At 39.5% G+C, this 17,212-nt stretch overlaps 1 protein-coding gene across 1 annotated transcript; it reads left to right on the forward strand.

Annotated features, from left to right (window-relative positions):
- Positions 1–11,482: 11,482 nt before the first annotated feature.
- On the forward strand, positions 11,483–14,006 carry LOC120359769. The gene is made up of 4 exons (XM_039458756.1): positions 11,483–11,549; positions 11,713–11,850; positions 12,355–12,795; positions 12,940–14,006. The coding sequence occupies exons 1-4, from the start codon at positions 11,483–11,485 to the stop codon at positions 14,004–14,006; spliced, it is 1,713 nt and encodes a 570-aa protein (XP_039314690.1).
- Positions 14,007–17,212: the final 3,206 nt, after the last annotated feature.

The raw sequence follows: 17,212 nt of genomic DNA on the forward strand, positions 1-17,212 counted from the left end.
AATGTGCACTTGCTGCAGGTAATTGGGCGTTTCCGTTGGCACCGTCATCGCGCGAACCGAAACGTCCCATTGCCAGCGGCGAGTGCACACTCAGTGCGCACTAGTTTTCCCAATGAAAAACGCTATAAGTGGCACGAGATATTTTGACCGTGCCAGTTCAGTGCACTGGATGCATGCAAGCATCAGTGCATTACTGTAAGCAATAACGAACAAAGTTTTAAATTTGAAAGAATGAGCAATCCGGATTTGGATCTTTTTAACATTTTAGAGACATTTTTGGAATCTTCTTCTAGTTCAAGCGAGGAAAAAGAAATGATTGCAATCTTCCGAACGAGAAGAATGATTCCAAAAACTGTAAATTATGTAGCATGTGTAAAAAAAATAGATAATGACACCGTAAGTGTTATATCTTTTATACAAGTACAGTTCGTGCCAGGTATGCCTGGGGTCCGATTTTAGGGTCCATGTTTTGTTCTTAGTTGTTTTTACGTTCATGACTATTATAAGCGGATGCTGCGTCAACGATCATGAATGTATCGTAGTGTTAGTAAATTATGTTTTGACAGCCGATGTAACTTCAGTTTTGATCGGTGAAATCTCCGAAATATTCCAAAGCTTAATTGAAAAGAAACGGATCGAAGCCTTTGATATATCAGATAAGTTGTAGTTTTGAAAATAAAAAATGTTATTATTTGACAATAAGAAAATATACTTTGTGAGCTGTTTTTCTGACGATTACAGGTAATAATAAGACTTGGTGCGAGACATTACCGTATTCTTTAATAAATGTAAGGATAGTCAACAGTGTTTGTAACGATAATTATCAAAGGCTTTAATCCGCTTCTTTTTAATTAAGCTTTGGAATATTTCTGAGATTTCACCAATTAAAACTGAGGTTACATCGGCCGGCTGTCTAAACATAATTTACTAACACTACGATACATTCATGATCGCTAACGCAGCATCCACTTATAATAGTCATAAACGTAAAAACAACTAAGAACAAAACGTGGACCCTAGAATCGGACCCCAGGCATACCTGGCACAAACTGTACAAGTCCATCATAGCGCCTCATTTCGAGTACTGTACTACACTATTAGTTGGGATGGGTGAAATGCAATTGATTAAACGTCAGATAGCTCAAAACCAAGAGTAATTCTGCATGAGAGTAATTCTGCAATGCAATAGATTTACCAAAATTGAACACATGCTACAGGCGATACAGTTCATGTCTATAAAACAACAGTTGTGTTATAACGTTAATGTATTTATCTATAAAATATTAAATGTCATGGCTTCGGTGGCGTTAAATAATAAAATAGAAATAGTAGGAAAGCAATACGATAAACAAACAAGGCAGACAAGAAACTTAGTAGTAATTTTTCGTAAAACTGAAGTGCTCAAAAAAGCCTTTTTTTTATAAAGGTATAAAAATGTATAATTCTTTACCCACGGTGATTAAGCAATGTAGAAAACTAGTAGCGTTTAAGAGATTGTTAAAAGAATATATACCGGGTGTCCCAGACCACCCGTCCCACCCGATTTTTTCGTAAACGCGACATTTTAAAGAAAAATGTTTCAGACAAAAGTTGTAGGGTTTCAAAAGATCTATTTACTGATTTTATCAGTTTGACCTTGGATGGCGTCGCCAAGGTCAGATCAAAATAACATTAACTTTTTTAAATAGGACACCTCATTTTTGGTTCCAGAATCTAATAGCTGGTGTCAAGACCTTTCCAAAACACTATAAGAAAGTTTATTTTTGTTGAGTACTTTCCGAGTTGTGAGGCTTGAAAGTTACGGTGTACTGTTACCTTCAAGCGTCATAACTCGGAAAGTCCTTAACCAAAATAAACTTATTTATAGTGTTTTGGAAAGCTCTCGAAATCGACTACAAGAAAATGCAATGAAAAATATAAGCAGAGGACACCGACTTCGCCCATGGTATCACGTCGAATAATGCTTTCTCTCTCGACCCAGCGTCGAGCGAGGAGGATGCACTATCGTAAAGCCCCCCACCACTTTCCGCCCGCACCCCGATCGTCGCCGCGCAGCCTAGACACACGTACGAGCGCGGCTCCGCGTGTGTGCGGCAGCCGAGCGCTAGCGTCGAGAGACACCATTTCTGCCGGTGCGTGTACCTATAGTCCTACGCGTAGAGTTTTGAAGATACCTAATTACCGAGATCTCTAACATTCGGTACAGCTCTATAATCGTTTATTCTTGATTTATTAATATTAATCTTCATTTAATGTTGATTATTGTAGCAATAAAGTAATTTTCACGAAAAAGCACCCTTACATACCACTCCTAAAAGTCATTGCTTAGAATTCATAATATTACGCAACTCGTCACCAATTCACGTTTTCTAATAAGCAACCCGGTCGTAAGCGTAATTTGTAGTTATGCCTTACCCGAACGAAGAAGCTGCGTTAATGATGTCAGTTTTGGGTAGAGCTGGAAGTTTTCGAGCAGCTGAAATAATGTGGCGAAATGAATATCCCGATCATACACCACATTCGCGCAAAGTTTTCAGTCGCTTACAACGTCGAATAATTGTAAAAGGTATTGTTCAGCCGGATCATAATAAGGGAAGGCAAATTCATCGATCAGTTCGTTCAGTAAGAGCACCTGATGTAATTGCATCTGCCTTTGTAACCCCGAATGATTCTTTAAAGCGACGAGCAAGAGATAGTGGAATAAGTCGAAGCACGATCAGTCGAATTTTTCGTGAAAATTCATTCCATCCATATCGAATGTCACTTCACCAGGCCATGACATTGAACGATCATAGACAAAGACTGATATTCTGTAATTGGATTACTCAACAATTACCTAATTTCCATAGAAGTATTTTATTTTCTGATGAGTGCACCTTTAAAAGTGACGGCGAAATAAACAAACATAATTTTCGTTATTGGGCACAAGAGAATCCACATTGGTATCGAGAAATGGATCATCAACGTATCTGGAAAGTCAATGTTTGGTGCGGAATTGTTGATACGCATATCGTGGGACCATTTTTCTTTCAAGAGAATTTAAACCGTTTTTTATACGCCGATTTACTCGAAAACGAACTTCCACGTTTACTTGAAGATATTCCACTCCAATTACGTCTAAATATGTGGTTTCAACAGGATGGATGTCCCGCCCACACGTCTGTCATTGCTCGTCATCAACTGAACCGCATATTTCGCGGCCGATGGATAGGTAAACATGGTCCACATAATTGGCCACCACGATCACCGGACCTTACAATTTTAGATTATTATTTGTGGGGACGAATAAAAGACCTTGTATACCGCGAACGACCTACGACAGAAGATATGAAAAACAGAATTCGACAAGTCATTCAGTCTCTAGATACTGACGAAATTCGGGCGACGGATGATTTCCAAAGTAGGGTAACAGCCTGTATAAATGCACGTGGTGGACATTTTGAACATCGAGACTGAACAACATGCGTATGCACAAAGGTGACGGCAAGGGGAACCACCTTATGAAAGCACCCCGACAAAGGTGACGGCGAGGGGAACCACCTTAAAAAAGCACCCCGACAAAGGTGACGGCAAGGGGAACCACCTTATGAAAGCACCCCGACAAAGGTGACGGCAAGGGGAACCACCTTATGAAAGCACCCCGACAAAGGTGACGGCGAGGGGAACCACCTTAAAAAAGCACCCCGACAAAGGTGACGGCAAGGGGAACCACCTTATGAAAGCACCCCGACAAAGGTGACGGCAAGGGGAACCACCTTATGAAAGCACCCCGACAAAGGTGACGGCGAGGGGAACCACCTTAAAAAAGCACCCCGATAAGGTGTAAGTACGATCTTGTTACCTACACGTGGTACACCTTAGGTAACGCTAATACCTACAGGCGGCACCGATTATTTCGTTTTTACATTTTAAAAATGTTACTTTGACTTATACCTTTATGCCCAAGATCGATCTCAAGGTCGAATTCAAGATCATCATCAGGTTGATCCCTCGAAATCATGCAAATTTTGTCTGAGCCATTTTTTTGTACAAGCACATCCCTACGTTTTAAAAGGGTGGGACGGGTGGTCTGAAACAGGTATATTTTTCATTGCATTTTCTTGTAGTCGATTTCGAGAGCTTTCCAAAACACTATAAATAAGTTTATTTTGGTTAAGGACTTTCCGAGTTATGACGCTTGAAGGTAACAGTACACCGTAACTTTCAAGCCTCACAACTCGGAAAGTACTCAACAAAAATAAACTTTCTTATAGTGTTTTGGAAAGGTCTTGACACCAGCTATTAGATTCTGGAACCAAAAATGAGGTGTCCTATTTAAAAAAGTTAATGTTATTTTGATCTGACCTTGGCGACGCCATCCAAGGTCAAACTGATAAAATCAGTAAATAGATCTTTTAAAACCCTACAACTTTTGTCTGAAACATTTTTCTTTAAAATGTCGCGTTTACGAAAAAATCGGGTGGGACGGGTGGTCTGGGACACCCGGTATATATATATATAGAAAAGTTAATGTTAGTATATAGTTAATGTATAATAATGTATAGTAATTGTGTACAAGAAATAGCTGTGAAAGCTAAATAAAAGTCAATCAATCAATCAAAACATCTAAACTAAACAATTATTAACAATAAATATTTTTATTTTTAAATACTACTTTACACATTTTAAATTAATAACTTTTAAAGTTAAATTTTATGTATCAGAAGCATTACAATCAGCCAAACAAAGGCATCGACATCAGCAGCATATGTATGAGAACAAAACAATATAAACTGAGATTTTATTTAAAATTTGTTTCATTTAAATTTAACTTTTTTTAATTTTAATTTTCCATTTAAAAACTTTTATATTATCAAATTTTTTAAATTATTGTATTAAAAAATAAAAATGCATATTGTACAAGAATACGTGATTTGATTTTGTTACAGCCTTTAATCTCTTATACTCATATGCGCGCGCACGCACACACACATAATGGATTTTTTCCACATAACATTTCATTTATATATAATATAGGAAATATGTACATATGTAATGTTACTATTTAATATTATCATTTGTATAGTAACAATATATATATATATATACATACACACACACACGCGCGCGCCCGCGCACACACACGCGCGCACACGCACGCACGCACGCACGCACGCACGCACGCAGTCGTAACTACTGTAAACATATAGTCGTCTTAGTCTAAAAAAAATCTCTTTTTAGACAAAGATGACAATATGTAAACATTGCATGCTCAATACAATAAAATTTTGTTTAGTACGCCGGCGATTCTCGCAGTGTGATAAGCGACACGGAATTTTCAAAATGCCGCATAGACATTTATCGGCCGTAGAAGTTGCACGCATAAATGCGCTTTTGCAACAAGGTTTTAGTATTCGTTATGTGGCGCAAGATATTGGTGCATCCGTGTCCGTAGTGAGTAGAGCTTGGTTACGATATCAAGACACAGGAAATTACACGAGACGCGAAGGTAGTGGTCGTTTTCGATTAACGACAAATAGACAAGATCGAGCCATTGTTCGTTATGCATTAGAAAGACGAATAATTACCGCAAGAAACATTCGCGATGACATTCATTTGCGCCATGTGTGCGAACAAACAATTCGCAACCGTTTGAGAGAAGCCGGTCTTCGTTCTCGTGTTCGTGCACAAGTACCAAGACTCACACTCGTACATCGCCAAGTACGTTATCAATTTGCGCGCGATCACATAAATTGGACCGCTAGGGATTGGAGAAATGTATATTTCTCCGACGAATCACGTTTTTGCCTTTATGGCAATGATGCTCGTATACGTACTTGGCGTCGACGAAATGAACGCTATAATCGACGTTGCGTTATGCCAATACGATCCTACAACGGCGGTTCCGTGATGGTGTGGGGGTGTATATCACTTACAAGACGAAGTGATCTAGTGATCCTGCCACCTCCGGCAATGACAGGTGTTCGTTATATCAACGATATTCTACGACCACACGTTTTGCTATTAAATCGAACCTGTCGGAACTTTATTTTTATGCAGGACAACGCTCGACCTCATACGGCGAATATAACGCGACGTTTTTTTCAACGACACGCAATTAGACTGTTAAATCATCCCGCCAATAGCCCGGACTTAAATCCAATCGAGCACATTTGGGATGAAATGGAACGACGATTAAGGCGTCGCGAGGAACAGCCGCGAAATTTAGAAGAATTGGGAGAAATTTTAACGGAAATTTGGCACAACATTCCGCAAGATTGTATTGCAAGATGTATAAATATGCGAGAACGCTTGCAAGCAGTAATTTTGATCAGAGAGGAGGAAATACACACTATTGAACACTCATGCACGCGCACGCATACACACACACACACACACACAGCAGAGAGGGTTTGGAGTCATTAAATACTGCAGAAGTGACGAACTGCGGGATCCTTATCTCTGCTGTGATACATACACACACACACACACACACACACACACACACACACACACACACACACACACACACACACACACATACACACACACACACACACACACACTCACACACACACACACGATGTGCAAAAATCCGACCGACAACCTCCACGTGGTGCACATTGGGTAATGCTAATGTCGGCGGTAGACGTCATTTTTCGGAAAAATGTACTGTAAAAAATGTATATCTTCAAAGTCTTGTAACTCGGTCAAAAAAAATCGTAGAAAAAACTTTAAAAAAGCATTTTGTAGAGAAAATGTCATACTTTATGACACTTGCATTGGATTTGTCGAAAAAAATTTTTTTATTGAGCTACAGGCTGTTAAAAATACGTTATTTTAAGGAAAAAGCAGTGTATCTTTTTGGGGGCATAGTACTAAGAAATTGAGAAAATTTTTGAAAACCATTAATAGCATGTTAAAGCTGAAACTTCGAGCTTTAAAATGGTTTTTTGATTTTTTGTCTACGATGATTTTTCACGGAGTACGGATATCATTTGTAAAAAATGCAGGTTTAGCTTCAAAGTTGCGTAACTCGGTCAAAGAAAAATCGTAGAGAAATTTTTAAAAAAGCATTTTGTAGGTAAAATGTTGTAGTTTATGAAATTTTACTTGAATTATTCGAAAAAAATTTGTTGGTCGATCTGCAAAGTGTCAAAAATACAAAATTTTAACGAACAAAACAAGGTGTGCTTTTTTACTGCGTAAGACCAGGAAGTTAAAAGAATTTTGAAAATCTGCTAGTAGAACGTTAAAGCTGGATCTTCAAGCTTCAAAATGCTTTTCTTATTTTTTACCTACGATGATTTTTCACCGAGTTACAGTCATTTGAAAATAGTCTAATTTTTGGTGTCTGGAAAGTGTTCCCTATTTTTTTTTGAGTAGTGTATATAGTGTCACGTATTTTCCTGTCGCCAGAGAGCAACGGCGAAATACGCGATCAAACAACGAAATAACTCGCGAAACACGCGCGGAAGCGACGAACGAACTGAGAAACACCAAACGCTCACACCAAATTGCGAGATTGGGCGCCAGACGCGATGATACCGGTCGCGTCTCCGGGTTCACTTTTCAACTCTAAACACGGATTCATAACGCGCAAGAACGCGTCATGCCAAAACGCGAAATCGTCGCTCGCACGCGACCAGCTAGCTCCTCTAACCGGTAGAGGGGCGGGGAAGCGGAGACAGGGACGAAGCGGTTCTCTTACGGGAGGCAACGGGCAGGCGAGAAATTAAGTAAAATCGGGCCGATGTAACAGATAGAGATCACATACTACTGTGTCCAAAAAGTAAGGTGACATTGCATTTATTTCAAAAATTCTTTATTTATTCTTGCAAATCAATTTTGTCCCCTTCAAAGTAATCCCCCCCTGATATAATACACTTATTCCAACGGATTTTCCAACCTTCGAAACAGTTGTAATAATCGATTTCAGGAATGGCCTTTAGCTCCTTCTTCGCAGCGGCTTGAATCTCTTCTATCGACTTGCTTGAGTTTGCTGAATAGCCAGAAGTCGCATGGAGGTGAATACGGTGGTTGTGGAACGATATTAGTCGAGTTTTTGGTTAAAAAATCACGAATCACCGTTTCGAGTCGATAGAAGAGATTCAAGCCGCTGCGAAGAAGGAGCTAAAGGCCATTCCTGAAATCGATTATTACAACTGTTTCGAAGATTGGAAAATCCGTTGGAATAAGTGTATTATATCAGGAGGGGATTACTTTGAAGGGGACGAAATTGATTTGCAAGAATAAATAAAGAATTTTCGAAATAAATGCAATGTCTCCTTACTTTTTGGACACAGTAGTATATTGCAGTGCATAATAGAGACGGCGTACAATAGTACAAGAAAAGAAAACAAATAGCGGTTAACGTAAGATGGAAAGACAAAGCTGACAACAGGAATTAATAAGCCGGACGCGGGAATTATCTCAGCTCACACCGTAATTACGCCACACGCGCCGATCACGACGACTGGCTCCGCGCGACGCACGGCAGCCAATCATGCGCGCTCTGGACGGCGCGGCAAGTACGTGAACGCCGAGCCTTCGCTAAGGCGAATCCAGCAATTCCGAGACAAAGTACGCTCCGCAAAATGAGTTGCGCCGGCGACACGCAGTCGCCGGAACCGCACTACAAAATTATAGCGTTTTTTATTGAGAAAACTAGTGCGCACTGAATTTGCACTTGCTGTAGGTAATTGGGCGTTTCCGTTGGCACCGTCATCGCGCGAACCGAAACATCCAATTGCCAGCGGCGAGTGCACACTCAGTGCGCACTAGTTTTCCCAATGAAAAACGCTATTAATGTAACACGCGCAATACGAGGTGTGTTCAAAAAGTATCGCGAATTTTGTGTTTTTTTAAAAATTATTTATTTATTCATGAATATCTATTTTGTCCCCTTCAAAGTAATCCCCATGAGATATTATACACTTGTGCCAATGGTTTTTCCAATCTTCGAAGCACTTCAAAAAATCATTTTTTTTTATCTTGTTCAGCTCCTCCTTCGATGCCGTCTTTATCTCGTCAAGCGTAGCGTAACGTCGTCCTTTCATGGGCCTCTTCAGTTTAGGGAACAAGAAAAAGTCACAGGGGGCCAGATCTGGGGAATACGGTGACTGCGGCATCATTAGTGTGTTGTTTTTGGCCAAAAAGTCGCGCACAAGCAACGATGTGTGAGCAGGGGCGTTATCGTGGTGCAAAAGCCAATTTTTGTTCTTCCACAAATCCGGGCGTTTCTGGCGGATTGCTTCGCGCAAATTGCGCATAACTTGCAGATAATATTCCTTATTGACCGTTCTACCCTGTGGCAAGAACTCATGATGCACCACGCCCCTGCAATCGAAGAAAACTGTCAGCAAAACTTTCACATTCGACCGAACTTGGCGCGCTTTTTTCGGTCTTGGTTCGTGCGGCAGCTTCCATTGAGATGATTGAGCTTTGGTTTCCACGTCATAACCATAAACCCACGATTCGTCACCAGTTATGACCCTCTGGAGCAAATTTGGGTCGTCGCGGACAGAGTCCAACATCTCATTAGCAATGTTCATGCGATGCTGTTTTTGGTCGCAATTGAGCAATTTTGGTACGAATTTCGCGGCGACCCGTCTCATGCCCAAATCATTGATAAAAATCGAATGGCACGAGCCAATCGATATGTTTAGGTCCTCAGCAACTTCTCTAACGGTGATTCGACGATTGGCCAATACCATTTTCTCCACTTCATTAATTTTTTCGTCTGTTGTTGAAGTGCTCGGGCGTCCGGCACGCTCTTCGTCGTTCACATCTTCTCGGCCTTCTGAGAACATTTTGTACCACCGATAAACGTTGCTTCGGTCCAAGGTAGCTTCTCCGTATGCCACAGTCAACATTCGGAATGCATCCGCGCACTTAATTTCGTTTTTCACACAAAATTTGATACAGGTTCTTTGATCCATTTTTTTGAATAGGTAAAAATCGAAGACGATCCAAAACACGTGCAAGCAAAGCAGCTGTCAACAATTAAGTGAACATTCAAAATGGCCGAGCTTGTCGGCATAAGTGAGAGACATGAGTACCAACATAACGCCACAAAAAGATCGAAATTCGAATATACGTAACCCGCGAAAATTCAAAATTCGCGATACTTTTTGAACACACCTCGTACACCAAGTCACCGATATCTCGGGCGGCCGTATGATCACGGCCGTAACACGACTCACGCACGTGCACGAGGGCTTTGCGGCTTCCTGGGAAGCCGGTCGTTCGCGAGCTTCTACGGCGGGACGGCTCAAACACACGCGGCAGCCGACAGCTGGGTGCCTCGATGAGGTCTCGGGCTTGAGGTGGAGAGCCAGCCAAACACTAAGAAACAAGGTGCGTTCAATCGCCACGCGGCAGACGCACTAGCACACTAACCTAATGGCTCCACCTCAGAACGCGAGTCGGTCGACACCGACAGCTCGTGGCTTTACACAGCGGTTAGACGGGTCACCTCAACTTCAGCACGGTTCTTCCTCCATTCCTCGATCCGCGGGGCTTGTCCGGGCCTGGCACACTCTACGATAGCCGCTCTCGATATCTCTAGCCGATATCTCGCACGCTCGCTCACGCTTCGCACAGCAGGGATCGCTGGGTCGCACACAAAAGCCGAGAGGATCGCGCTCGATGCGCGATCAATGGGCGCTACCCCTCCCACAGGGTGCGCGATATCCTTGCGCCTAGCGGCGCGGCCTATCAGCGGCCGCCCTTATCTAGCCGTGACGTCACGGTAGCGCAGTGTCGGGTCTCCGCAGGTGTCGTGCGGTCCCCGTCGGCATCCGACATCCTCGTCGCTCTCGTCGTCCTCGCGGCCGACAGCCGCAAAATTTTCCTGCGACGATTCCTTGCCGCTACCCTCCTCGATGGACAGCCGGCATTCGACGGCCCTCGTCCTGGCCGTTCGTCCGCCTCAGCCTGCCCATCAGCCCAGGACCGGTGCAAGCTACAGTTTGACCAGGCAGTCGCCTGGGGCGACAACTCCGGGGGGGCGCCAAAGACGCCTTAATTTTCTTAAGAAAAAAGGTCATTCCCAGATCTAAATTTTAAAAACATGTATTACTTAAATATAAAATTCGTTCTTGTGTGTTTTCATTTTGTGGCGGCCGTTCTACTAGGCGCCACCATTTCACGCGTCGGCACTGCGTACGCTCGCGGGCGCGCGTTCGCCAGGCGCCAGTTCGCGCTACCGCCGCGGGGCGGTGACGCGGCCGAGCGCGGCCGTTTTCTCGTGGACAAGATGCATCCAATAGGGAATATAAGGGCGCTCGGAACCGAGACCAGCAGATCTCCTGCTTTTGTGGAGTGAGCCCCGTTGTCAGTTCGAATATTCGCTGTAGGAATCATAGTTCCATATTTACCGCTAGGCGGCTGCCAGCGACTGCGTTTCTCGTTAGAGAAATAGTTCCTCCAATATTATAAGGGACCTCGCTCGATCGGCGTTTACCTTTATCATAAATATCATAATCATTTTTTCATAAAAATGGCTTCGAAAAAATTAAGCGGATCTGCGAACCGTAAACGAAAACTTCGATGGGAGGAAGAAGAAAGTAAATCTGCAAAATCGCTTGCTGCTTTCTTTAAGCCGCAAAGTGATTGTAACTCTAACTTCTCACAAAATGTTACTACAAACCTAACATCTGAAATAAATAAAGAAAATTCCATTCACGAATGTAGTACAGCATCAAATGCATATTATCTCTGATAATTTAGATTCTCAAGAGTCGAATTTAAAAATTGTGGTAGAGGAACCAGTTGCTTCGTCTTCTTCAGGTAGCATTGCAGTTAACGATCCGATCATTAACTATGGCGATCCGGCATTTTGGCCTTTTCCGCTTAGTAACACTGTTCGTATACTGACACTAGATTTAAAACCGCAAATTAACGAAAATAATGTTTTTCCTAAAGATGCCGACAATCGATCGTTCTCGAAATTTTTGTATTATCGAAGCACTGGAAACGGCGAGTCCTATATACGATCTTGGCTTTGCTATTCAAAGAAATTAGATAGAATATTTTGCATTCTTTGTAAACTATTTTTTTGTGACAAAAATAAATCTTCCTTTGCAACAACTGGAAGTAATAAATGGAAAAATATTCATGACTATCTACGATCACATGAAAATTCACCAGAACACCGAAAGAGTTTTGCAAGTTGGTTTGAAGCTTGTCATAGACTTGAATCGCGTCAAACTATCGATCAGAAATTACAGGCAGATATTATTAAGGAGCGTGATCATTGGCGACTTGTTTTAGATCGCTTATGCAATATAATTTTATACTTAGCAACACATAATATTGCACTTCGCGGATCATCCGATCGGTTATTTACTAAAAATAATGGGAATTTTTTAGGTTTGGTAGAATTACTAGGAAAATATGACGTCACTATGCATGAGCATCTCCGACGCATTTCATCCCAAGAAACTCATGTTCATTATTGCAGTAACACTATTCAAAATGAAATTATCACTTTGATGGGATCAAATGTTAAAAATACAATATTAGATCGTGCCAGGCAAGCAAAATACTACAGTATAATTTTAGATTGTACTCCTGATTTGAGTCACACAGAACAACTTTCTGTTACAATACGATTTGTCGATGTATCCAGTGATGTGTCCCCCAAAGAACATTTCATTACTTTTCGAGCAGTTCATGAATCGTCTGGTCAGTCCTTGTTTGATATAATTTTAAAGGTATTAGAAGAACTCAATTTAGATATTAAAGATTGCAGAGGACAAGGCTACGATAATGAGTCCAACATGAAAGGAAAGAATAAAGGTGTTCAAGCTCGTATCCTTCAAATTAATCCAAGAGCTTTCTTTATGCCTTGCGGTTGTCACAGTTAAAATTTAGTTATTAGTGATTGTGCAACTTCCTGTACCGAGTCTGTTAGTTTTTTCGGAGTTATTCAAAAAATTTACACACTCTTTTCAGCTTCTGTTGAAAGGTGGAAAATATTAACTGATACTGTGCCAGCTTTTACAGTAAAACCACTTTGTACAACCCGGTGGGAGAGTCGTATCGAGTGTTTAAAGCCGTTGCGCTACCAAGTTATTGAAATACATGATGCTCTGCTAACATTAAGTGAACACGGTTCCTCTGATCCTGCAATTAAGCATGAAGCGCAAACCCTCGCGTCACAATTATGCGATTACAATTTCCTTGTTATGCTCGTTATCTGGTACGATATTTTGTTTCGTATCAATATTGTGAGTAAATCTATGCAATCAAATACAATGGACCTCGGATCCGCCGTTTCGCTCATGGAATCTTGTGCCGAATATATAGAAAATTATCAACTTAATGGATTTGCTAAAGCGTTAGTAGATGCAAAGGAACTTGCTAAAAGTTTAGATGTAGATCCCATATTTGTGCAGAAACGAGTAAATCGAAAAAAACGCATGTTTAATTACGAACATAGTGATGAAACCATGTCTGATCCTCAAAATCTTTTTAAAACAAAGATTTTTTACGTTATAGTAGATACTGCAATAACATCACTCAAAGAAAGATTTAAACAACTCAAGGAATTCCAAGATACTTGGTTCTTCTTGTTTGATATAAGTAAGTTACCCGAAATAGAAGAGTTGAAAAAGTGTTGTTCCAACCTTGAAGATAAACTCAGACACGGGAATAATTATGACATCCTCAGAAATGAATTATATGACGAGTTGCAATCTACTAGTAGTTTAATCTCAAAAAATATTTATGATCCATTGAATGTTCTTAAATTCATAAATCAAAACAACCTGCAATCGGTTTTGCCAAATCTTTGGACGGCATTGCAAATATTACTGACTATACCTATCACAGTTGCAAGTGGAGAACGCAGTTTTAGCAAATTAAAGTTAATTAAAACCTATTTGCGTACATTCACAAGTGATGACCGTTTAAGTGTACTAGCGATATTATCAATTGAGAACGAGATTACTCAAAAAATAGACCTTGCTAAAGTTATAAAAAGTCTATCGGATTTAAAAGCACGAAAAAAATCATTTTGAATATCAACAAATCGGAGCATTCAATTAGATATGATATAAATTTACTTTATAAAAATGCATAGAATGAGAGACAAAACATTTGTTAATTAAAAATATAAATAATTCATAAAAAAACAAAATATAAAAAAACCATAATATATAAAAAAAAATATAAAAAAAATATTAAAAATATAAAATACAAAAAAAACGAAAAAAACCTTCTCGTTTTACATCAACCTTGACGCGGTGAGAGGGCTTTAAACCAATAGATGTAATACATGAAATTAATTGGTTGGTTAGAAGTAAAAACAACAAAAACATATAACGTTAAATTATAATATTAATCAAAGTAATAATTACTATAAATATATATAAGTTTTAGAATTATACCATACAAAGAATATAGATTTATCTATAGGGCGCCATATTTTACCACTTGCCTGGGGCGCTTGCTTAACTCGCACCGGTCCTGCATCAGCCATGCCACTGGCGAACCTCTTTTGCGTGGCGCTTATCTGTCGCTACGTCTTGTCTCCTCCTCTCCGTCGGCGTTTTCCTGTGCGCCGGCCCTGGGCGATCGCCCTCTCCTTTTCCGGTCGCGGTCCGTCTCCCTCGCCGCTGCTGGTCCTTAGGCGGCGTTTGCTGAGGTGCCCGCGGTTACATGAAATAAGCCGCGAATGAGTAAATAAAATAAGACGCGACGCAGTCCCGCCGGAGACTTCGCTCTCTCGATGAGTGCCCGGCTCGGTCGTACGCGCCTCCTCGCGCTACGCTTAGGCGGAAGACGAAGTGGCGAGGCAGATAAAACTGCCACGTCACAATGTATATATATGTATATATATATATATATATATTTAAATACTTAATATAAATTTACTTACTTTGTAATGATACGCCCCTCCACCGTCCACGTGCCTCCGTTCCGTCCACCAAACAACGTACAGTCGTGTTGATTATAGTTGCGACACTTTTTCTTAGATGCGTCTCTGAACACGCAACTATAACACAAGCTGAGAACATGATTGGTTCTTACTTGTGGATCCAACGAATTACGTTTGCCGCTCGATGAGCAAGGCTACATTCCAAAAACCATCGAAAAAGAAGTGTCGCAATTATAATGAACACGACTGTACATCCAAGGACTTTGATTCTGTCCATGGGGAAATTTTCCAAACTGAGAAGTCACCACTTTCTACATACTCGCAGTTCATGATTAATGAAACGACTAGAGCTTATTGGTCGTTACGTTAATCATGAACTGTGGCTGCGTTCCGATATACACTGCAAGTACTGAAAATCTATAGTTCACGTTACGTATACTATAGATTTTCAGTACTGGCAGTGAATTTCGGAACGCAGCCTGTAAGTATGTAGAAAGATAGCAACTTTTCAGTTTGAAAAATTTCCCCATGGACAGAATCAAAGTCCTTGGGTGTACAGTCGTGTTCATTATAGTTGCGACACTTTTTCTTAGATGCGTTTTTAAACGCGCAACTATAACGAGAGCTGAGAACGTGATTGGTTCTTACTTGTGGATCTAACCAATTACGTTCGCCGCTTAAAGAGCAAGGCTACATTCCAAAAACCATCGAAGAAAAAGTGTCGCAACTATAATGAACACGACTGTATGTACACCAAACGCAGCAAGGGACCACGTGCGCGCACGGTCGAACTTCGCCGTGCGACCACGCGTGAAGTCACTAGATTTATAAAGTACCGCAATCATTCCGCCATTTTGGCTCCAACATGTGGCACATTTAAAACGTGCATATGTGTATAAATGTATTTAAATAAAAAAGAAAATCATAAATTATATAAATTAATTTTATTTATAATGGTTCTTATTCACATATGATTTTATTGCAACGCTTTTACTACTATATGTGTTTAATATGCGTTAATATTATATATGCGTATTCTGTATGCGTTAATATTAATATATTTTTTTAAGATAAAATGGATGCGTGCTATAATAAATATTTTGTTAAGTTTAAAAACAATATTGTGGCATGATGGCACAAAGTTTGTACGACAATTATTTAAAAACATTTTAATAAAGTCTAAAGGTTTTAATTTATTTGAAATTAGGCATGTTTTTAAACGTTTAATATCGTTCTATTTTTCAGAGTACAACAATAACACAACAGATCTAACGCATCTCACGAAGTCTCACGGTAAATAATTGCACTTAATGTGTAGATACATACATTATGAAAGTGTGCACTCTTTACACTTTCCGACGCCATTTTGGCTCCAAATACTTATACATTGAGTCTTAGGGGGTGTTTACGATAACTAATTGGATCTCGGATTGGATTGAACAATGGTAGTCAACGTAGGTATAGAAAATTTCCCTAGGCTAATCGGATTGATGATTGCTGTCTCAAATGTAATCCGATTGATGACAAAAGCGTGGAGACCGAGAAATGCTTGAAAAGTAAGTCTCTTTATTTTTTTAAATAATAACACAAAAAATTAAAAATAAAGTTAAAAAGAATGATTTGAATTTAGATTTATTGTAATTTTTTTGTCTAAACACTGGATTTCGTTTAAATTTCTGTTTGTAAAAATTAATTAATCTACTCTAAAGTTTGTGGTTATATCGGAAACAAATCAAAATTAATAAAACAATTATTAATTATTAGGTACATATTAAAGCATATAATATTTCAAGCATATCAGCATAGAATTCCTGTTTATTATAAACTTAGTAAAAATAACTTTGAAATTATTCAACTACATTATACATTAATCAATATTAATTTATATGTTAAAAATCAATAATGTCTCTGAAAATGTTTTTTTTATTCTTTTCCAGATCGTAAATAAACTTCAACTCCAAGAATAAATAAAAATTACTGGAAAATGGATTGACATGAAAAGGGCATTATTGAACAATATCAATTTGTGCTAATTTAAAATTTGTAAAATCTGCTATTCTTTGTTAGTTGTTCATTAGAGAGTAATAATATAAGAACGGAATATACATAAATAAAATTAAAATAATTGTATGCATATATTATGCGTATATTCCATTTTTATATTATTACTCTCTAATAAACAACTAATAAAGAAAACTAATAAAGAAAACAACTAATAAAGAAAAGTAGATTTTACAAATTTTAAGTTAGCACAAATTGATATTGTTCAATAATGCCCTCTTCATATAAATCCATTTTACAGTAATTTTTATCTATTCATGGAATTGAAGTTTATTCACGATCTGG

Source organism: Solenopsis invicta, chromosome 16 (assembly GCF_016802725.1).
Source record: "Solenopsis invicta isolate M01_SB chromosome 16, UNIL_Sinv_3.0, whole genome shotgun sequence".
NCBI classification, from domain to species: Eukaryota; Metazoa; Arthropoda; class Insecta; order Hymenoptera; family Formicidae; genus Solenopsis; species Solenopsis invicta.

Coding starts and splice junctions, on each gene's coding strand:
- LOC120359769 (XM_039458756.1), top strand. CDS start 11,483: ATGGCTTCGAAAAAATTAAGCGGATCTGCGAACCGTAAACGAAAACTT. Junction 11,851..12,354: donor TCCGCTTAGTAACACTGTTC/GTATACTGACAC, acceptor GGAATTTTTTAG/GTTTGGTAGAATTACTAGGA. Junction 12,796..12,939: donor GAATAAAGGTGTTCAAGCTC/GTATCCTTCAAA, acceptor CACTCTTTTCAG/CTTCTGTTGAAAGGTGGAAA.